The sequence below is a fragment of the Chelonia mydas genome, chromosome 2 (genome assembly GCF_015237465.2).
Source record: "Chelonia mydas isolate rCheMyd1 chromosome 2, rCheMyd1.pri.v2, whole genome shotgun sequence".
Classification (NCBI taxonomy): domain Eukaryota; kingdom Metazoa; phylum Chordata; order Testudines; family Cheloniidae; genus Chelonia; species Chelonia mydas.
In genome coordinates this window covers 223,303,005-223,326,039 of record NC_057850.1, presented here as the reverse complement: position 1 = coordinate 223,326,039, position 23,035 = coordinate 223,303,005, and the positions used below count along the sequence as shown (strand labels likewise).

Below are 23,035 nucleotides of genomic sequence, written 5' to 3'. Positions count from 1 at the left end.
CAGAATTTTAAAAAGGGACTTCATAACATTGTGACCAATAACAACATGCTAAAATTACTTCAATATTACAAACACTAGTAGAAGGCCTTGGCAGCAGGATATGGGTCCTGTCTGTGGCAATGCAAAGGTGTGAGAGACTATAAGAGGTCAACACTGTAAAAGCAAACAGCACTGGCCAAAGGGGTGTGGCCAGAAAGGACACCAAATCAGCAACCCCTCCACCAAAGGCTCCAGCTGGCAGAGTACTGAATAAAACACTAACAGGAATTAAAGTCAACTTCTTTGGGGGAATCCTGACCAGACATGAAAGCACTGAAACACCACCCACTAACCAAAGAGTGACTATATGGGTGGTTTTTGGTATAGAAAGGTGTACTTTATCTCACCTTGTATCATATTTACAGAATTCAAGCTGAGGTTGGTAGAGAGGAAATTTGTTACTAATTCAATGTAGAGAATTGTACCACTGGAGAGGTTAATTTCCGATTGGTTTCTTCTTCCTTACTCAGGAGCAATAGATACTAATCACTCCTCAGAGACAGGACCAGTAGTCAGCGGGACTGCTATGAGTACCCGCATAGCCCCACAGTATGCCAACATTTTTATGGCTGACTTAGAACAACGCTTCCTCAGCTCTCATCCCCTAACGCCCCTACTCTACTTCCGCTACTTTGATGACATCTTTACCATGTGCACCCATGGGAAGGAGGCCCTTGAGGAATTCCACCAGGATTTCAACAATTTCCACCCCACCATCAACCTCAGCCTGGACCAGTCCACACGAGAGGTCCACTTCCTAGACACTACAGTGCTAATAAGCGATGGTCACATAAACACCACCCTATACTGGAAACCAACTGACTGCTATACTTACCTACATGCCTCCAGCTTTCATCCAGACCGCATCACACGATCCATTGTCTACATCAAGCTCTAAGATACAACTGCATTTGCTCCAATCCCTCAGACAGAGACAAACATCTATAGGATTTCTATCAAGCGTTCTTACAACTACTATACCCACCTGCTGAAGTGAAGGAACAGATTGATAGAGCCAGAAGTCACTTACTACAAGACAGGCCCAACAAAGAAAGTAACAGAAGGCTACTAGCCGTCACCTACAGACCCCAACTAAAACCTCTCCAACGCATCATCAAGGATCTACAACCTATCCTGAAGGGCGATCCCTCACTCTCACAGACCTTGGGAGACAGGCCAGTCCTCGCTTTCAGACAGCCCCCAACCTGAAGCAAATACTCACCAGCAACTACACACACCACACAACAAAAACACCAACCCAGGAACCAAACCCTGCAACAAACCCCAGTGCCAACTCTGTCTACATGTGAAGTCAATTAAAATTGAAATCGCAGTTTTGTATGACAGTATAGTTACAATCCTATTTTGTGGGTGTATGTGAAAAATGCTGAAGTGTTGCCATGATTCTGTTCCTCAAAATTCTTAATGCAAATCCCTTTGTGCCACTGAAGATATTACATAGGATAAATTATAGAGGATTTCAGACAAGATTTTTTTCTTCATCGTGCACCCTTTGAATCTGAATTATTCCCTTTTATTTGTGTTTCATGTTTCACGGGAAAATTAATCATTAATCACCAATGTAAAATGGACTAAAATCTCTATTTATTGTTCCCTTTCCCTAATTTCTGTCTAGCTTTCTGTCTATCCACTGAGAATTCCTTTGGGGATGACTGTTCCATGAATGCTGGGAAAAGCACCTACCCACCTCATAGATACTACCATTAATAACAACAACTGAATTCCTTGTCTCTCCGCAGGAGTGAAATTCGGATGATTTCAAAGAAGCTCGAGATGTTTTTACACATGTACAGATGAACTGTTCCAATCATTTTTATGCTGACTCCCAGCTTTTCTGCCTCTTCCACAGTTAATGACAATTTCACAGGAGGCAGATCACTTCAGCAGTCAACCATGAGACCAAAGAAGCAATTTTCCAAAGCATAGCAGTTATGTTTACAACTAGCCTGGACAAAAAATCATTATACAATAACAACAATGCATAAACACCTCCCATTTACTGCTATCCTGCGGCCTCAATAAACAGAAATTTGTTTATTAAGACTACTGCATCAGTGAGTAATAGGAATTGTTGTGCCCTGTCACAAGTGTCCAATTTTGGGGGCTCTTGGGAAGATCACCTTGGGGCAAAAACACCATGGGGCACACTGCCAGGGAGCTGGGGACTTAGATTCAGGAAATTCAGAAGAGAGCAACAGAAGCCTGTACCAGGCGGCTTCCCAGAGAAAGTTTTAAAATTATTTACTTCAGATGTTGACCTTCCACATTTTTTTCTTGCAAGAAGGGGAGAAAGAAGGAAGATTTGTGGCTATGAAACTTCCTTTGTGCCTGTGTAAAAATTTTCCAAAAACTGATTGGGAGAAAGGGTAGACCAATGGCACAGACAACATGATTAGACAGTCACTTGGGAGGCTAGCATAAGCATATTGATAGTTATTACATTGTTTATTTACTGTCTAATTTCTTATAACAATATATTTAAATGCTGTCTATGATATAAAATAATTAACTGAAATCAATGAAGGTACTCCAGGAAAAAAAAACAGGGCCAAGGAATTTTTTCACAAGCATTAGAGAGAAGTAACTGTTGGCTGCTAAATCAGAACCAATCCCTATAGTGTGAGGACAGTGAATCCCTGCAGAGATTACATAATTGAACATGCAGATTGCAGAACTAGATTTGTTTTAAAGCCAACAAAAGCGATACAATCATCAGAGAACATCATCATTTTCTTTTCAAATGTTATGCACTTGAAAGCGGAATGTGCAAGAGATCATATACAATGAGCACAATATTTCCAGGACGCTACAAATCCTGTTGCATTGTTACATTTTGGTAATATTTGTACAGTGCTTTGAAAATGTAAAGTGCTATGTTGATGTTAAGGGCTATTATTGTTATTATTATTAATAAAATAGTGAAAACAGCTGCAAGTTTTACTTACTTCTTTAACATGGAGAAAATCTTTTGCTTCAAATGAGATGGCCATGCCTGGAACTGGGACATCATCATCATGTCCTGCACTATAGCCGACATTTGTCCGGACTGCAAATGCAACAGGTTTTGTCTGCAGGGTAAAAGGTAAACAGATTTTGAACATTTTCTCTCTCATACCTATAGAGTCAGATATAGAGATATTGATATATCCTCCTGGAAGTTAATTCTCCCAATTAACATAGCAAAAACCATATGCCATAAAACTTACGAAATATAAGAACTGCTCTACTCAAAATATTTTTTGTTCACAATGTGACTATAACAGGTATATTCTAACAATTTCAGTTGAGAAAAACAGCTGACATTCAGTTTCAAAGCAATAGAATTGTTAGTAATGTTCATGTAGAAATATAATTTGAATTTTCTAAAATGACTAGTGATTTTGGGCATCCAGAAACTGAAGCACCCAAAGTAGCTTGTCGCTACTGAAATCTTAGGTCAAAATGTCCATTTACAGCATACATTAGGTACAACATGTCCTTAAAAGCTCACCATCACAATATTACATTGAGAATTAGATGACCCCAAGACTTTTCCATCTATTAAATAGCCCAGCACTCTTCTCGTGGTGCTTAAAGTAGCTTAAAATGTTTCCTACACTGAAAAGTACCTGTATAAAAACAGCATTCTGAAGTTCCATGTTTATTTTATCTCAATTGTTACATATTTTCTCATTTTATGAATGAAAGGATGTATTTTTAGCCACTAGCACTGCAGACTCACTCTGGATCTCAAAGTTCCAGATGAAATGCCCTTAAATATGCAAAGAGGGTTTGATTCTATGCTCTGTGGCAAATTGCCGGCACTGCTATGATGGGTCCCGCGCTTTCTCTTCTTGTGCGGGGGGAGGGTTCAGGGAGCCGTTTCTCGCTCCTGATCTGGCGTATTAACTGTCCCACTAGTATCCCAAAGAAGGGGAGTGCAGAGGGAGGAACCCGGGCCCGCCCTCTACTCCAGTTCCCAGCCCAGGGGCTCTAGGGGATAGTGGCAAACCACTTGAACTAGCGATTCCTTCCCCTGAGCTACTTCCCCCTCCGGCCCTTCAGTTTGTGGGGCTTCCTGCACTCTCTCTGCTTGGGCCAGGTTTCTCCCAACCCCTTGAGTCTGTGGAGTCCCTCTGCTCTGCAAAAGCCGGGTTTCCCTTTACCTAGGGCAGTGGTTCCCAAACTTGTTCCACTGCTTGTGCAGGGAAAGCCCCTGGCGGGCCAGGCCAGTCTGTTTGCCTGCCGCGTCCGCAGGTTCGGCCGATCGCGGCTCCCAGTGGCCGCGGTTCACTGCTCCAGGCCAATGCGAGCTGCCGGAAGCGGCACAGGCCGAGGAATGTACTGGCCGCTGCTTAGGGTCTTGGTCTTCTGGCCTGCCACAGCACTTATTCAAACTCTGCTCTCCTTCAAACTGCTCTCTGCTCTAACACCAAACCACTCTGCTCCAACTGTCTGATTGAAGCAGGGTTTTTTAAATCAGGTGACTGACTTCAGGTGTTCTAATTGGCTTCAGGTGCTCTAATTAATCTATAACAACCTCTCTTCCCTCTACAGGGAATAAGGCTCTCATCATCCTGGGGCTTACATATATCCCCTCTATCATACTCCTGATGCCCTCTGGCCATGCTGTATCACAGCTCATTTAAGTCAATGGTACAGGATCAGGCCTAGAGAGCACATCTGTTGAGTAAGAAGGTGCCAACTTTACTAGTCACTTCCCAGAGTAAAACCATACTTTCAGGTTAGTGGTACAGTGAGACTAAGTGACAAAATATAACAACCATTGTTAATAAACAATTAAATGTAAGAAAACCTATGTAAATGCAACATTAATGTACACATTTTAAAAACTCAAGTCATGAAAGTCAAAAATGTGGATTCCCAAAGCAATGTTAAAGCAAACATTATCCAGATAGTAGAAACTCATTTCTGTTAATGACTACTCCCGGGGGAGTTCTGTGTCCCTACTCCTGGGGGAGTTCTGTGTCCCTACTCCTGGGGGAGTTCTGTGTCCCTGCATGTGTGCAGAATTCATGTACCCAGCAGTTTTCTTTGCTTCTCCACAGAAAAATGACTTCTGATGGGGAAGCAAAGGGAAGCTGCAAGAGCAGTCACACATCCCTCCCTGACAGCATAGGCAGGTCATTTCAGGGATCCAGACCAGCCAGTAGAGACGAAAATCATAGGACAGGGGGCTGGGCAGTCATGCATGCGAGAGACAGACACACACACAGACACTCTGTCCCTCTCGCTTGCTATTGTTGCATGCTTGGCATGGAGGGGCAGAGCTTAGGCTTGGGACAGGCTCTGTCCCTTCAGGTAGAGCAGAATGTAGCAGCCTGCCTGCTTAGAGAATTGTTCCCATTGTCTTTGTGAATTTCCCCAGGAGTATAAAATAGGTGTAAAAGATTTAAGGCTCCTTTACATTGCCAGACTGGCGTAAAGGACAGTATGGCCTTATAAATGCTTATAGTGCTTTAGTGATTAGAACTGGTCTAAATTTTTGGACTGAAAAAGTTTCCTATCCAAATGTGCTCCATGAACTGTTTGCTACTGACCTTTCTGGAGATGGTCAGTAGCCAATATAAATTGTGAATTTATTCCCCAGCCCTCACTTGCTCTTCTGTTGCCTATGATGTAACACTGAACATATGGCTGCATATATTTGTTGACTAACAACTAGAAATAAAGGTCCAAACTTAGCTACATTACTCTTAGACAAAGGAGGTTTAGGGATTTCCTCCAATGCTCCCCACTCCCATTTGCCATCCATTGCATTGTAGTTTAAATAAATTATCTAAATAATTGAAACCAGCATGATTGTGTTGCATTATTTTTACAAATAAAATATGCAGAATTTTGCAGAATTTTTTTTTTTGGTGCAGAATTCCCCCAGAAGTACAATTCAACACAGAGTATAGACTTTTCTGATTTTGTAAGTAAATGAACAAATAACATATACAATCAAAGAAATGGCATAATAAAATAATTAGTTTATTTAATTTTACAGGTGCAGCTTACTTTTGATTATTTTTGATAATGCATAGTTTATTTATAGATGGTCTGTAGGCTGCTGTGTAATTCACTAAATAATAATTGTGGGTTTCATTTAAATTTCTCCAAATTATTATCCAAAATCTAAGCTTTAATCTAAAAAGGGGAGGGAAAAAGAGCCAGATCCTTGGGGTCAGGTCAAACTATGCTTGTTGCAAGACCCAGGGTGATTCTGCCTTGATCCTTGACCCAACCAGAGCCCTAACCAGAGCCCTGAATAATTTAGAACAGACTAAATTATGCCACCTACAGCAGTCTCCTAGGGCCTGTTCTGCTGGCATAGAATCCTTGTAGCGCAGGGTACATTGGAGTCCACCTCCTGATGCTCCAGACCATGGTTTTGGGCCACTCAGAAATTCCCCTGATATCAGAAGTCCCCAGAAGCCCTGATAGGCCAGCTCTCTGTTCCCTTAGTGCTGCAGATCTGCCTCAAACTCCCTAGTCCTCCTAGTTGCTAAAATAGTTTCAAAGTGCGAACTGGAGATAACTGATGCCCTATCCATCTTAATAGAGTCTTAACACATCTGTGTGACAGTTTCAATGTCAGCATTAACTATCTCACTGCTGATTGTTTTAGCAGAAGCACAAAGTAAACATGACTTATAGACACTTCTCGATTTGGAGACAGGAATTGGGGTAAGTTAAAGTGAGTAGCTAATTGCTGTAAAGTGTTGCTAGGGTGATGAATGAACAATTCAACACACTGCATCCCAAGTATAAAGATACCACTGTCTCTGCCCAAAAAAGAGAAGGGAAAAAAGGCAAAGCATCCTAACCGCACAGCAAAAGCGTCAGCTGCCTGAAACCAAAATCACCTGATACTTTTACCTGGATACCAAAAAGCCCCTAGTGCCATATCCAGGTTTTCCCTGACATATTGTACTATCGCATTACTTATTAGTACTGGCATTGCAGCAGTATAAAATAATAGGATTTAATATAAAAATAAACAAACAATACTTGGTATAGATATTATTCTATGTTGTTTGGATTGGAAAGGGAGGTGGGCCATAAGGGGGCGAAGGGTCTCTGCTGCTTAATGTAGGCCTAATGTCCTGCATAGCCTGTGGGGTACATGATGTTTTGCAAGAGTAATGGAGTCTCAGTAATATAATGCTTCACTGCAGGCCTTAGTTATGGTATCTTTGCTGAGAAGTGGAGTAAAACAGATGTTTCTTTTTGTGAGAATTACTGGTTTGCACATCAGCAAAGTGGCAATTAGGGGGACTGTACTATGCTTATGTAGTATTTTCAATTATTTGTAAATTAAAATGCAAAAGTTCAAAGTAGCAGACTTACCATAGAAACTTTATTTCAGGTCTTAGAACATAAGAACATAAGAATGGCCATACTCGGTCAGACCAAAGGTCCATCCAGCCCAGTATCCTATCTACCAACAGTGGCCAATGCCAGGTGCCCCAGAGGGAGTGAACCTAACAGGTAATGATCAAGTGATCTCTCTCCCGCCATCCATCTCCACCCTCTGACAAACAGAGGCTAAGGACTCCATTCCTTACCTATCCTGGCTAATAGCCATTAATGGACTTAACCTCCATGCATTTATCCAGTTCTCTTTTAAACCCTGTTATAGTCCTAGCCTTCACAATCTCCTCGGGCAAGGAGTTCCACAGGTTGACTGTGCGCTGAGTGAAGAAGAACTTCCTTTTATTTGTTTTAAACCTGTTGCCCATTAATTTCATTTGGTGGCCCCTAGTTCTTCTATTATGGGAACAAGTACATAACTTTTCCTTATTCACTTTCTCCACACCACTCATGATTTTATATACCTCTATCATATCCCCCCTTAGTCTCCTCTTTTCCAAGCTGAAAAGTCCTAGCCTCTTTAATCTCTCCTCATATGGGACCTGTTCCAAACCCCTAATCATTTTAGTTGCCCTTCTCTGAACCTTTTCTAATGCCACTATATCTTTTTTGAGATGAGGGGACCACATCTGTATGCAGTATTCAAGATGTGGGCGTACCATGGATTTACATAAGGGCAATAAGATATTCTCCGTCTTATTCTCTATCCCTTTTTTAATGATTCCTAATATCCCATTTGACTGCCGCTGCACACTGCGTGGACGTCTTCAGAGAACTATCCATGATGACTCCAAGATCTTTTTCCTGATTAGTTGTAGCTAAATTAGCCCCCATCATATTGTATGTATAGCTGGGGTTATTTTTTCCAATGTGCATTACTTTATATTTATTCACATTAAATTTCATTTGCCATTTTGTTGCCCAATCACTTAGTTTTGAGAGAGAGTCTTGTACGTTTAAGATCTCAGTCGTACTGTTGCAATAATGTAGAATTTTAAAATTTAATTTTCCAAAGAAAAAATATGGCACCTTTATGTGATCTTAATGTAACTGCAATAGCACAACTTATCTAAACGGGCAACCTGGAAAGAGTTTTGCAGTTGGAAGGATGAAACCGTGAGCTTCTTTATGGGGATGGGGTGTCAGGATTGTTTCTATAGCTGGGTTTTAATAGGGAGTTCCACTGGCAGTAAATATAGAAAGTGGGGTTATCGGTTGGGATTTATGTCAATGTGCAGTATAATGATGCATATGTATAGTAGGACTTAAAGTGAGATCATTAGACTCAATAATTAAAGCAAAATTTGTGCATACTGGGGCTCAAAGAAAGGCCTCTGCTGGACTCCTCCTGATGCTACCTTTACAATAAATGGGAAACCAGCAGTTGCTGCCTGGATGTGTACAGTCATTGGAAGGCTGAAATTGGTATCACTTAAATATGTGCATACTTAAACTCGTAAGGAAAATGATAACTATCGAGCTGCTTGAAGAAGTACTACTCAACATAGTTAAGGGTTATGATACCTAACCCTTAATAATTTCTCGACACATTTTCCCCCAAACTTCACAAAGTGACTATAAATCATAGAAGACGTAGCTGTATGCCAAGTTTGAAGTTTTAAAAATCAGCTATTTCAATCATCCGAGTGAAGACGGTGAATGATTATTAGAGCATAATCCTCATATTAGTCATTTTCATGAGGCTATAACACAAAGCCACATGGGGTATGTTGAAAATACAGTCTAGACAACACAGCCTATTGGCATGTACTCATATTCATTGTGAAACTAACTTACATTTTCTTTGGAACAGACCTCACAAATGATGGGACCTTAGCCAAAGACAAGAATATGTAGCCCATTTTTACAGACCCATTAGCACTCTATGAAGATCAGAATTTACCATCTAGGGACAGTATCAGCATTCCTCTTACCCATACCAGTAGCAGTTCTTCCTTACTCATGCCAACAGTATGTGAAAGTAGTTGCAACAGTTGCCCAAAATAGTTCATTCGGCTGTTAAAGCAAATTACAACCTTCCACAATAGCAACAAATGACTAATGCATCAACTCTTGTATAGTCACGTCCTCACTCTTGTGGTTAAACCAGCCACATGGAGTGAAAGACTGGCAAACAATATTCCCTTTTACTCTATCATTTAGGAATTATTTCTCCTTATCAGATATTTGGAAATATTCCAACTAGTTGACTTGGGATGACAAGTCCAAATGTGGGGATAAGACAGCTAGGGTAAAGAGATTCCACTGTCTTTCCCTATATTGTAAAAGGAAGTTGTGAAGTTATGCATGAGTAGGTGTGAAAATAATTGGTTAAACTTCAGGTTTCACTTAAATGGTAAAAAGTTTTTTATGTAACTTGCACTTGCTTCACTGGATTCAATGTAAAAGTCAAACAAGAAGTATGCCTATGAGATTTGAAAACAGGCATGTGTTCAAAGAAGTGCACAAAACCACTATGAAATTCTGATCTTTTGCACTTTCATGATCCATTTTTATAACTCAGATGACTAATTCAGAGCCTCTTATTGTATTAATTCCTACCAGCCCACCTTCTCAATCCTTATCTCTCTTTCTGTAGCTCTACTTGTCTGTACGATTCTTTTGTTGCCCTGCACCTTCCAAGTAACAATTCTGCTAATAACTGAGGAACACTTTGGATTCTTCGAATCTATCATCTTAAAAGTTGGCACATTTAGGTCAAATTGGAGTGAGATGGAAAAAAACCAGGTGTTAGGTCAGAACTACCTAACTCTTGTTTTTTTCCATCACTCCAATTTGACCTAAATGTGCCAACTTTTAAAATGGTAGATTCGAAGAATCCAAAATGTTCCTCAGTTATTCTTTCAATCACAGCTAATGATTTAAAACTAAAATTGTACTTTCAACTACTGGTCTTTCAAGGCCACATGACCCAGAAAGTACTGTGAAATGACTGGAGACTAACCCAGTTCATTTGTTTATCTTTTCTTTCCTGGAATAAGTCTGAATTGCTATATCCAATATAGCTTATATCATTCCCAGTCTATATCCTTTACACTCTACAGAATGGAACCTGTTGATCTTTTGAAGGAATCTGATTCCAAAAGGGACAAACATAAGAAGAGATATTCAACAGCAAAGGGCTAATATATAATACATATGCCTTTTCTGATGGTGAGCATTTTAAGAATTATGTACAGCACCCTAGTTCATGTGCCTTTTTTTCTCTTTTTTCTTCTCTGTCAACAAGCTGCCAGAAATCACTAATTAACTTGACAATCATACAACTATAAAATCACTAAACATATCTTTTGCATTCCTTTGTCTGCCACAAAAGAAAAAGGAATTTAAGATGAGCCCTCAGCACTCAAGGATCAGTTTGGAATGAAACGCAAACAAATATCAGTCTGTTTCTTAAAACCCAATATGCTTGTTGAAATAGCCACTTGTAACTATAGAATCAGTTTTACAAGGTATTGTCTAAAATGTGGGAATATTTCCTTTTTTGAAACATCAATAATATGTTAGAGTTATAAACATTAATTATCTAAGATACTGTTCTGAAAAAAACTATAAAAAGAAAAATGGTCTCTTTCCTTAATTAATAGAAACACCCCCCATCACTAATACTAGGACAGCATACGTAGCATGTGAACGTTTTCCTGTTGATTCCTGCTTGTTCATTGTGAGAACTTCTGCATAAGACAATTTATGGCCTGATTCTGTCACGTTTGCTCATGCTAAGTAGCATCTTCTTCAGAAAGCAGTCCATTGAGATCAAGGGGACTAGCCACAGAGTAAGTCTTTACTCAGTGTAAGAAAGGGTAGCAAAATCAGGCCCTTTAATGGTGCCTGGATTTCACTCTAAAATTTAACCGATTAATACCCAGGAACAGTGGTTCTCAACCAAGGTACATGTACCCACGATGGTATGCAGGTTTTCCAAGAAGTACATCAACTCATCTAGATATTTGCCTAGTTTTACAACAGGCTACAGCAAAAGCACTAGCGAAGTCAGTACAAACTAAAATTTCATACAGACTATAACTTGTTTATACTGCTCTATGTACTATAAATTGAAATGTAAGTATAATATTTATATTCAACTTGATTTATTGTATAATTATATGATAAAAATTAGAAAGTAAGCAATTTTTCAGTAATAATGTGCTGTGACACTTTTGAATTTTTATGACTGATTTTGTAAGCAAGTAGTTTTTAAGTGAGGTGAAACTTGGGGGTATACAAGACAAATCATACTCCTGAAAGGGGTACAGTAGTCTGGAAAGGTTGAGAACCACTGTCCTGGAATATCAAATGGATTTCTGGCTCTTGATTAACCATCAGCAGAACTTGCTGTTTGTCTTTTGTACCACCACAAAAGCTGCATCAAAGATGTAGCATCAGCAAGGAAGACAGCAGTTGGAGGGCATAGACCACCATGAAGGAGGATTTAAAACAGATCAGCAATGTCAAAATAAAAAGTATATTCTTCCTGGTCTAGATTTTTCCCCATGAGAAGATCGATGGTAGAGGATCTACAATTGTCTGATAATTTAGGGTCTGATTTAATTCCTATTGAAGGAAACTAAAGGACTTGGATCAAGAGCCCAGTGAAGAAAGAGGAGGCTATAAACACTAACAAAAGGAAAGTGATGCATCGTAATTACATCCACTATTTAATATGAAGTATTGGATTATAATGTGATATCCTAGAAGACAGTTTTTCAATGATACTGATGAATTTAAAAACACTCATACATCTTCTCCTTTATTGTCTAGCTGAGAAGCAATTGACATGAACTGGTTGCTTTGCAGCAGTATAAGTAAAAAGAAAAATGTGCAATAACTGTGGTTCTTTGAGATGTGTCTCCCTATGGGTACTCCACTCAAAGTGCACTTGTGCCCCTTGCATCTTTCATCAGAGATTTCTCACAGCACTATCCGTTTGGCCCACACATGCGTGCCAGTCAGCTTTGTGCCCTGTGCCATTGTTATATAGCACTGTGCATGCAAACTGCCCTCAGTTCTTTCTCTATTGCAAAGCCCTATTCCAGAGAACTCCAGAGCAGAAGGAGGGTTGGTAGTGGAGAACTCATAGGGACACACATCTCGAAGAACCACAGTTACTGCATAGGGTAAGTAACCATTTCTTCCTCTTCTTTGAATAGTGTCCCTATGGATACTCCACTCTACACGACTATCAATCAGTTCCCTCTAAGCGGAGTGGGCTTTGGAGCTGAGTCCTGTACAGAAGAGAGTACAGCCGAGCCAAACACAGTATCAAAACCAGAGCCGTGAGTTATTTCATAGCGTTCAAAAAAGGTCTGTACAGAAGGCTAAGAAATGGCTTTACATATTTCAACAATGGCACATTTTTGAGAAATGCCACTGAGGTGGAAATGGACCTTGTAGAGTGAGTTCTTACTAAAGGAGCTTGAATATTAGAAGATTCATAGCAAGAATTAATGTAGATGGATATCCACTTAGAAAGTCTTTGATTAGAGATTGCAGACCCTTTTGATCCATCTGTGAACAAACAATTTGGGGGCCTTTCTGAAGAGTTTAGTCCTTTCCAGATAGAAGGCCAGGGCTCTCCTGATGTCAAGGGTGTGCAACCTTGCCTCTTGTTTAACGAGGTGAGGTTTAGGGTTGAAGATTGGCAGACGAATGGGTTGGCTAATATGAAACTCAGAGGAAACTTTAGGTAAAAGTTTGGGGTGTAGTCACAAAGTGACTTTGTCCTTAATAAATACTGTGAATGGGGAACGTGCCATAACGGCCCCTATTTCCCCAACCCAACACACTAAGTTGAGGGTTATCAGGAATGCTGTTTTCATTGATAAATGGAGGAGTGAACAGGTAGCCACCACTTCAAATGGTGGTCTTGTAAGGCATTTAAGAACCAGATTGAGGTCCCAAACCAGAATAGGATGCTTGACTGGCAGAAAAAGATTTCTGAGCCCCCTGAGGAACTCCTGTCGTTTGATGGGCAAAAACAGAATAATCCTCTGTTGGAGAATGGAAAGCCATGATGGCTGCCATGTGGATGCTAATGGAACTCAGTGATAGCCCCAACTTTTTAATGTTAGGATATAGTCCAATATATCTGGCAGCAATGACGCAGTCGGTGGAATATGTTTGAGGTTACACCAACAGACAAATCGTGTCCATTTTTGAGAATATGTGTGGCAAGTAGACTGTTTCCTGCTGTGTATTAGTACTCTTTTTACCTCTTCTGAGCAGGTTGTCTCTAATCCTGTGAACTATTGATACCCCCTCTCTCCGTGCTTTGAGTTAAAGCACTCTAGACTGAGGTGAAAGATCTTCCTGCCTTTCTGGGAGAGGAGAAGCCTGGAGAGTGATCTGGTGTATCAGGTAAGGAAATCATGTTTGTCTGGGCCAGGTCAGAATTATTAGGATGACTCTGGCTTTGCTCTTTTTTATTTTGAGTAGAACTTTGGCTATTAGAAGAGCTGGAGGGACTGTGTACAGTAGATCCGACAACCAATGAAGGTGAAAGGCATCCCCCAGGGATCGGTGACCCAGCCTACCCCTGGAGCAAAGCTGGGCACATCTCTTGTTGTTCACCACAGTGATAAAGTCTCCCTGGGGTTGCCCCATTGCTGGAATATGTTGTGTAACACATTGGAATCAATTTCCCATTTGTGGTCTTGGAAGAAATGCCCATTGAGTAGCAAAAATATGTTGGAGCCAAGCAGTGGTGAACTGGACATCTCAGATACAGCCAGGTCTCAGGGAAAATGAAACTCCTGTGGTACCAAGCATGGTCTCCACTGAGGTAATAGTGGCCAAGGGAGCTGACAATATCATGAGTCTTGGCTGCTCTGAGGGCAGTGCAGTCAGAGCCTGAACGGGCTTCTTCAGTATCAAGGAAGCAGAGGAATAACTCTTCTTGCAACCTGGATCCGGTGACAGTACCAATGATCTCTCCAGGCCCGAGGTTTTGCTGTCTTTCGGTCTAGTGGTGCACTTTGTACCTGAGGAACCAGGAGTCTCATGGGTACTGGACTGGAGAGCAGATGGTGCTGAAGTACCTGAAGACATGGATAACCTGTGCTTTTCTGAGGTAGATTCCCTACCTTGTGAACTTGGGACATGGTCTTTGGAAGACTTTTGAGAGGAGTTTTGGGTCTTCCTCTTAGATGCCCTCAGAGTATAGCTCAGAGATAGTGGAGGAAGCAGACTTGCTCAGAAAACAATGTACTGGGGAAGAGGGGAGTGTCCCTTTCCCTGGGTCAGAAGCCAGGGCAGCGAGCTCTCCATAAGGACACAAAGTTTGATCTCCCTGTTTTTTATGGTTCTAGACTTCAACGCCAGACAGAAGCTACACTTCTGGGATTCCCTGCAATTTCCTGAGGCAACGGGAGTGCCAGTCATTTACTGGGATTGTATCTTGGTACGACAGCCAAGAGAATCTGAGCACCATCATTGCCAGGAGGCGTTGGAGATAGATCAGTTACATGCTTCAGATGGAAACTGATTACATCACCCCGAGTAGCAATAAGATGGACACCTGAATGCAAGTGAAAACGAGGCCGCCCGAAAACAACATGGCAAAGAGCTGTGGAAGCCAAGCAGAAAAACCTGGGGCACAGCTGGGGAACCATTGAAAGACTTGCCAGAAACAGACAGGAATGGAGGAGCTTCGTCGCTGCCCTAAACGCCAGAGGCATAATAGGAACATGATGATGATGATGACGACGACAATGACAACAGACAATATTTGAAACCAGGAGAACCAGGCATAACCCCGCAGTGAATAAGAATATCTACTAACTAATGTATATCTATATAATACATATGAAAATTTTAATACAATTTTTTATATATACTAGGAAGCTAAAGCTACTCTATTTACTAACTAATTACACTAATACTAAGAACTACTATAAACTAGCTACTAGAATAAAAACTGGGACACATTGAGATAATTTCAATGGGGAGAACTGTCAGAGCCCCGTCTCAGGCCAAGGTGGTTGAGAAGGAACTGAGGGCAGTTTGCCCACACAGTGCTATATAACAATGGCATGAGGCTGACTGGCACATATGTATGAGCCGAACAGATGCTGCTATGAGAAATCTCCGATCAAAGGTGCAGAGAACACAAGCATGCCTAGAGTGGAGCACCCATAGGGATACTACTTGAAAGAATAGCAACTTACCTTTTTGTAACTGTTGTTCTTCCAGATGTGTTGTATATGTCCACTACACTGTGTACCTCATAGAATCATAGAATATCAGGGTTGGAAGGGACCTCAGGAGGTCATCTAGTCCAACCCCCAAATGCCCTGGTGCTGGAGATGTTTCCCTAGTGGTAGCCTTAGGGGTGATCCTGCCCATTACCAAGTTCCGCATGCTGTGAAGTGAGCATATAGAGTGGAGTCACCCCTCCCTCAGTTCCTTCTTTTCATCTGTGGTTGGTAGTCAGAGCCTCAGTGTTCCTACTAAACTACTTACCTAGTGATACTCATTTAGCTTAAAATTTGTTTTTTTTGTTTCTCATTTTATTGTTTCATTATTTTTTTAGTATTATTTCTTTAGATTATTTTAGCTTTCATGTAAAAATCTATGTAGCAGGGCCTCCACGCCCTGCCTCGTACTGGGAGGGCCTATGTTAAGGTGCTCAGGGTTTAAACCTTGCGCAGGCCACAGAAAACCTATGCCCATTAGTGACCATCATTTGCGTGGTCTCAAGTCCCTAGGTGAGGGTCATGTTGGAGACAGGTACTCCATTTGTTATAGTTTTAAGACCAGAACAAAGAAATTGAAGGAGCAGTATCTTAACTACATCCTAATGAAGGCAGCCCTGAGATGGTCTCGGAATCCTCTTGGCCATTGAAGGAAAGCTCGTCAGTGACCCCTTTTCAAATGCTCCCCCAATATTACAAGCAGAGTGGAGCTGGAAGAGATCCCCATCACAAGGACCATCTTCTTTGAGGTCTAGGGTTACTGAACAGTCCCACCCTAAGAAGAATATGAAAAACTTAATACCTGGTCCCTAAAAAAAGGTGTGTATTAACCACTGAAAAGTAGAAGATTAGAACGGAAGTATCTCATCCATTACTTTAGTTGTTACTAATATGGTATTAGGATACACATATTTGACCACATTCTCCATTACATTGGTTTTATGCCAGTGGAACTGCACCGAAATCCACTAAGTTGCACCAGGATAGCACCAGAAAGTACTGTACTAGAGAATCAGGCCCATTCAGTTTTACTTTTCCAGTTCTCTTAACAATAATCATATCTACCTGTAATATAACATTTTTTCAGACAGATTCCAAACTGCTTTACAAATCCCCACTTTTGACTTAGGTAATATGCATGTGTGATGGGGCTCCTGCCCCACACTCGGCTCTAAGGGATTAATAGAGCCCTTGGGATGCTGTGCAAGAGGCAGCCAATCAGAGAGGCACTGTGAGGAGCAGCCAATCAGGGCCAGGCTGGCCCATATAAGAAGGGCTGCAGAGCAGAGCAGTTTCAGTCATTCCCTGAAGCTTGAGGAGGACTGGCTGCCTTGCAGGCTGGGTGCAGCAAGCACCCTGGACAGAACAGTGCTGCAAGCAGAGACCAAGGGAGCTAAAGGCATCTGCAGGCTGAGGCTGAGGCCCAGGCCCTGAGGCAAGGGCAAAGCTGGGGCCATGGGGAAGTGGCCCAGGGAGATCTACAAGGGAGTTGGCGGGGATGCAGCAAGTGGTGGCTATTTACAGGGTCCCTGGGCTGGGACCTGGGGTAGTGGATGGGCCTGCCTGCCCCCTCTTCACTACTGAGGAAGTGGCCAGACATTGGGCTGAGGGAAGTGGCTGGACAACCGACTGCAGGTCCCCTGGAATGGGGGAGCACAGAGTGTGGCACAACCAGAGGACTGTGTCATGAAGAGGATGACTAGGTCCTACAGCAGAAGTGATGGCAGCAAGATGGCACCAGAAGAGGGCGCACTGGCTAGCAGAGCTGATCCTTGGGACATCCAGCAGGGGGCCACCGCAGTGGTGAGTCACACCCCATCACAGCATGTAAGACAAAGAAATTACTCAGCAGGAAAAGCAGCATTATTTTGTCCTTAAAGTTTACCCTCTGTCTCCCCAAAAGCCATTCGTATAGCACTTTCTCTGAACACCTGCGCTAAGGAACAGGCAAGTAGAACTGGAGTCAACTATTTGTTGCTGAGAGACTAGGCAATTCTCTGTAACAAACAATATCTTTTTACAAACACAATAGTGAAAAAATAAGTGAAATAATATAATTTTTTGTGGGTACTTTGAGCAATTAGTACTTTGAGCTATTAAATGCTTTCTTACATGTGATTCAAGTACAGTAAAATATCTTTGACACTAACCTCCTTGGTAGCACATCAGTGACTAAGCGTTGCGCAGTAAATTTAGAATTATTTACTTGCATCTCATTTAAGAACAACATTTACTCATAACTTAGGTACTCTGTTAATAGAACATTTTCAGCATGGAAAAAGGTTACTTCACTTTTCATTTTTCAGCACTGTATTTGTAAAAAGGAGATTACTTTTTGTGCATCTGGCAAACAATGTAACAGCTGATAATATTGTATAGTGTGTGCACATAGCACATTGCATTAAGCCCCATGTTAGCCACAGCTGGCTAAATACTCAGGTTTAACTTTGCAAGTTTAATTCTGACATGATCATGACCTCTAGGAAACAGGCCTCCATTAAACATAAAATAGTTACTTTCTTGGTGTCCTCCCAATCCGTCATTTTAAGACTTGGATGTAGAATTGTTTGTGCTCTGTTGGTTATACCATCACAATAATCTCTCTTCTCAAACTTTTATTTTGTTTTAAACCATACACTACAAAGATGTCTTGGATTATTTCTTTATTAACAGAAAAATATTCAAAATATTAGTTGAATTCTCTTTGGCTCTGTATTAGAGCAACACAGAATAAGACAGATGGCCAAATTCTACTTCCCATTATATGTATGTAAATCCAGAGTCTAAACTGACTAGATTAACACTGGCACAAAATGAGCATAAAATCTTGCCCCATTACCAATAGAGGGTCCTGCTCGAAGTAAAGTTGTTTTGGTTCCACTTTACAGGCAGCAAGGAGGCTAGATTTCACATTCCCAAACAGAGGTGTGCACCTCCACTGTCTTGTAGATCCCAAAATCCCCAGAGCTTCACTCTAGGGCTATATCTCCACTGCACACCACTACTAAAGTGAAGCATGATCTTTAGCTTGGCTCTACTTTCATGCTTTCTGGCTTGCCCAGGCCTATCAGAGAGCCACATGGTCCCTGGTTCTATTGCATAGGAGAACAACCCACTCATAGGGTTGCCAACTTTCTAATGGCACAAAATTGAACACCCCGCCCCTTCCCCTTCCCTGAGGCCCCGCCCCTGCCCCTTCTCTGAGGTCCTGCCCCCGCTTGCTCCATCCCCCACATCCTCCATCGCTTGTTCTCCCCTCCCCCACCTCTTTCACCAGGCTGGGGCAAGGGTTTGGGGTGTGTGTGTGGGGGGAGGTGACGACTTCAGCTGGGGGTGCAGGCTCTGGCTTGGGTCTCGGGTGTTAGGAGTGTGTGGGCTCCAGGAGGGGGCTCAGGTGTTGCGGGGGTGTGGACTCCAGGAGGGAGTTTGGGTACAGGAGGGGACTCCGGGCTGGGGCATGGGGTGCCTCGCAGCGCTGGTCCTGGTGCGGGGTCCTGGCAGCGCTTACTGAGGCTCCTAGGAAGTGGCTGCCAGGTCCTTGCTACCCCAGACGCATAGGCAGCCAGGGAGGCTCCACGCACTGCCCTCGCGCCTGCAGCTCCCATTGGTTGTGGTTCCCAGCCAATGGGAGCTACAGAGCCAGCACTCAGGGTGGGGACAGCACAGGGAGCTTCCCTGGCCGTGCCTCCGCTTAGGGGCCGCAAGGACCTGGCAGCCGCTTCCAGAAGCCACATGGACCTCATGTAACGGCCTCGTTGGCACTGCTGACCGGAGCCGCCAGGGTCCCTTTTCAACTGGGCATTCCAGTCAAAAACCGGACACCTGGCAACCCTACCCACTCAAGGGCCAGAGATGATTGCAGCTTCTGTGCCCAGGAGAATGCGAGATCTGGTCTTTCTGTATACTTTAATGGGACAGAAGGAGAAGAGGCCATGTATCTACACACTCTCATGCACTGAACATCCTAAACTGACACACACTGAGGAGAGACTGACTAGCTCTATAATAAAAATATTTACCATAAAAATGGCCATATTACTCAGACTGAGCATTAAAACAGGTTAGAATAAAAAATACTTGCTAAGCATTAGTAGACTACCAATCAATATCCATATATATTCACAGGTATGCTTCCAAGTGGCCTTTATGGCCAGGAATATTCCAGAATCTCTGCTTGCATGAGTCACTGTGTCAGTGCCACCACGTTTCTAGAGTGAGGAAAATATGTGAGTCCTCTTCACAGAGATCAAACCAAGTATATGATACTACTACTCTAATTATCCCTAGACTGTAGTTGATATTTGCCTAAAAAGCAAGTTATTTAACATGTAGCTGCGTACAGGAGAAAGAGCAGTCCTATATGCAATGAATTCAGCAATTCATAATCAGTGGCTATTGTAAAAAAACCTCACAGTAATAGTAACATTCTGATTAAGTTATAAATTACCATTTTGTAAAAATAAAATACATAAAAATCTGACTGTCCTGAATTTACAAATGGTCTCTTTATGTAGACTAGCTGAAGCAATGCCTTTTTACATACCATTATCCATTTCACAGCAGAAAATAGAGAAATAACTACGGGTACACTGCCAAATCCTGAGTAATAATTCATCATTAAATAGCACAGCACACAATATGTCATTCACTTCTGTTAAAAATTAGTTTTTCAAATGAAGTTTTACTGAACAGTCATTGTAAGAAAGCAAGCACAGAAATATTAAGGAGAAATCAAAACCAAGCACTAACCTAGGCAGGCATGCATGTTATCTCTTTTCTAAAACATTTATTCTCTGGTACAAAAATGCTCAGATGAGTGTCCTGCTCACTCATATTGTAGTAGTGAAAGAGTACTATAGGCTGACTAACCACTAACTCATGCTGCACTATCACCACTAGGAATCTTCAATAAGTTACTGCCCTGGACATACTTCTTAGCAATGCTCTAAAGATTTCTTATTAAAGGGCAACAACATCTCACTTGTCAGGCAGAGGAGAAAATTAAAAGTAATTCCAAAGGAGGTAAATTCAGCAGCTAAAAATTCTCTTCAGTTTACTTCTCCATCAGGGCAGTTCCTGTGGAACTTTGAGTAGGAAATAAAGAAACATTTGACGGCAAAAATTCATTTAATATTTTATGTGATCAAAATTCAAAACTCTAATTCACTTATGAAGGTCAAACACTGATTTCTTCACAGATAAAACATAAGTCCCTGAGTTTAACATTTTAAAAGATAGAGCCATGATATTCAACATTGTTGCTTTTTGTAATTCATGATACTAACAGGTAAAGTACAATATATCATATTTTCATGCAATTGCTTACCTCATTACGGTAAAAATAGTATGCCAATATATCATGCCAAATAATTGTCTTTCACTCTCTTTTAATCCATGTATAATTTAAATACACAACATCTAGCATTTCACTCTGTATTCTACAATTCTAAAATTAGAAAGGGTCAGAGAAGTTAAGTACTTTCTGTTCATTTTCTAAATCTCTCTGAAAATGTGATGACAGTTTAGCACTCAGTTAATCCATAGTTTGGACTACAAGGACAGATGCTACCAGATGTTAAACAGTTTTCCATTTGATCATTCTAAGAGAAATGCTGTCATTTGACAAGGGACCTCCTTATCTTTAGAATGTATATATGCTAACAAAAAAAATCACAACAGAAAACACTAAAAGTCAGATTTTTAAATAGAGGTCTGTGCACACAATGGGTGAGCAATCACCATACCATGAGTGTAAGTAGGGGGGAAAAAATCACATAAGGGATCATTGCGATCATCTAGTCTGACCTCTTGTGTAATAGAACTTTCAAAATAATTCTTACAACATATCTTTTAGAAACACTTCCTATCTTGATTTTAAAATGGTCAGTGATGGAGAATCCACCACGACCTTTGGTAAGCTGTTCCAATGATTTTCCTCGCTCATAAAAATGTATGCCTTATTTTCAGTCTGAACATGTCTACTTTCAACTTCCAACCATTGGGTCATGTTATCCCTTTCTCTGATAGACTGAAGAGCCCCTTATTAAATATTTGTTCCCCATGTAGGTATTTACAGACTGTAATCAAGTTACCCCTTAACTTTCCATTTGTTAAGCTAAATAGATTGAATTCTTTGAATCCACCATTATAAGGCATGTTTTCTAATACTTTAATCATTCTTGCAGATCTTCTCTGAACCCCTCCAATCTATCAACATCCTTCTTGAATTGTGGATACCAGAACTGGACACACAGTATTTCAGCAGTAGTCACACCAGTGCCAAGTATAGAGTTAAAACACCCTTTTTGCTCCTACTTGAGATTCCCCAGTTCATGCATCCAAGAATTGCACTAACCCTTTTGGTCACAGGATCACCATGGGAGCTTATATTCATCTGATTATCCACTATGATTTCCAAATCTTTTTCAGAGTAACTGCTTCCCAGGACAGATTTCCCCATCACGTAAGTATGGCCTACATTCTTTTTTCTTAGAGGTACACATTTATATTTAGCCATATTAAAACACATACTGTTTGCTTTCACCCATCTTACCAAGTGATCCAGATTGCTCTATATAAGTGACTTGTCCTCTTCATTATTTACCATTTACATTGGGTCATTTAAATAGCACACAGACACTACAAAGCACAATAAAAAACACTTGTTCAATGATTCCCCATTTACAATTACATTTTGAGTCCTAAAAAAGAAAAGGAGTACTTGTGGCACCTTAGAGACTAACAAATTTATTTAAGCATAAGCTTTCGTGAGCTACACCTCACTTCACTGGATGCTACTCTGAAACCTGTCATTTTGAGTCCTGCCCATTAGCCAGTTTTAATCCAGTTAATGTGTGGCATGTTAATTTTATATATTTTTAGTTGTTTTAATCAAAATGTCATGTGATACACCAAGTCAAATGCCTTACCGAAGTCTATTACACCAACACTATTACCTATATAGCCAAATGTGTAATCTCATTAAAAATTATATATATGTATGTTAGTTTAACAGGATCTATTTTTCATAAATCCATGCTGCATTAATTACAGTACCCTCTTTTAATTTCTATATTAATCAAATCCCATATCAGCCACTCCATTAGCTTCGCCAGGATCAAAGTCAGACTGTTTATCCAGGTTCTCATATACCCTACACACTGGCACAACATTAGTTTTCTTCCAGTCTTCTGCAACTCCCCCAGTGCTCCTATAATTATTGAAAATCAACATTAATGAGCCATCAAGCTCCTCGGCCAGCTCTTTAAAACTCTTGGATGCAAGTTATTCAGACCTGCTGCTTTAAAAATGTTTAACTTTAGTAGCTGCTGTTTAACAACCTCCTGAGATACTAGTGGAATGGAAAGCATTATCCTAGGATATGTTTACATCACTTTTTTTCC

The 23,035-nt window shown here is 41.1% G+C and overlaps 1 protein-coding gene across 11 annotated transcripts in view; it reads right to left on the bottom strand.

Annotated features, from left to right (window-relative positions):
• CACNB2 (calcium voltage-gated channel auxiliary subunit beta 2) overlaps positions 1 to 23,035 on the bottom strand; it is a 395,704-nt gene that overhangs the window by 55,550 nt on the left and 317,119 nt on the right. For all 11 annotated transcript variants that reach the window (XM_043541295.1, XM_043541291.1, XM_037890800.2 and 8 more), the window contains one exon: positions 3,006 to 3,128. In XM_043541295.1, the coding sequence (XP_043397230.1) occupies positions 3,006 to 3,128 (123 nt within the window). The remainder of the gene's footprint in view (positions 1 to 3,005; positions 3,129 to 23,035) is intronic.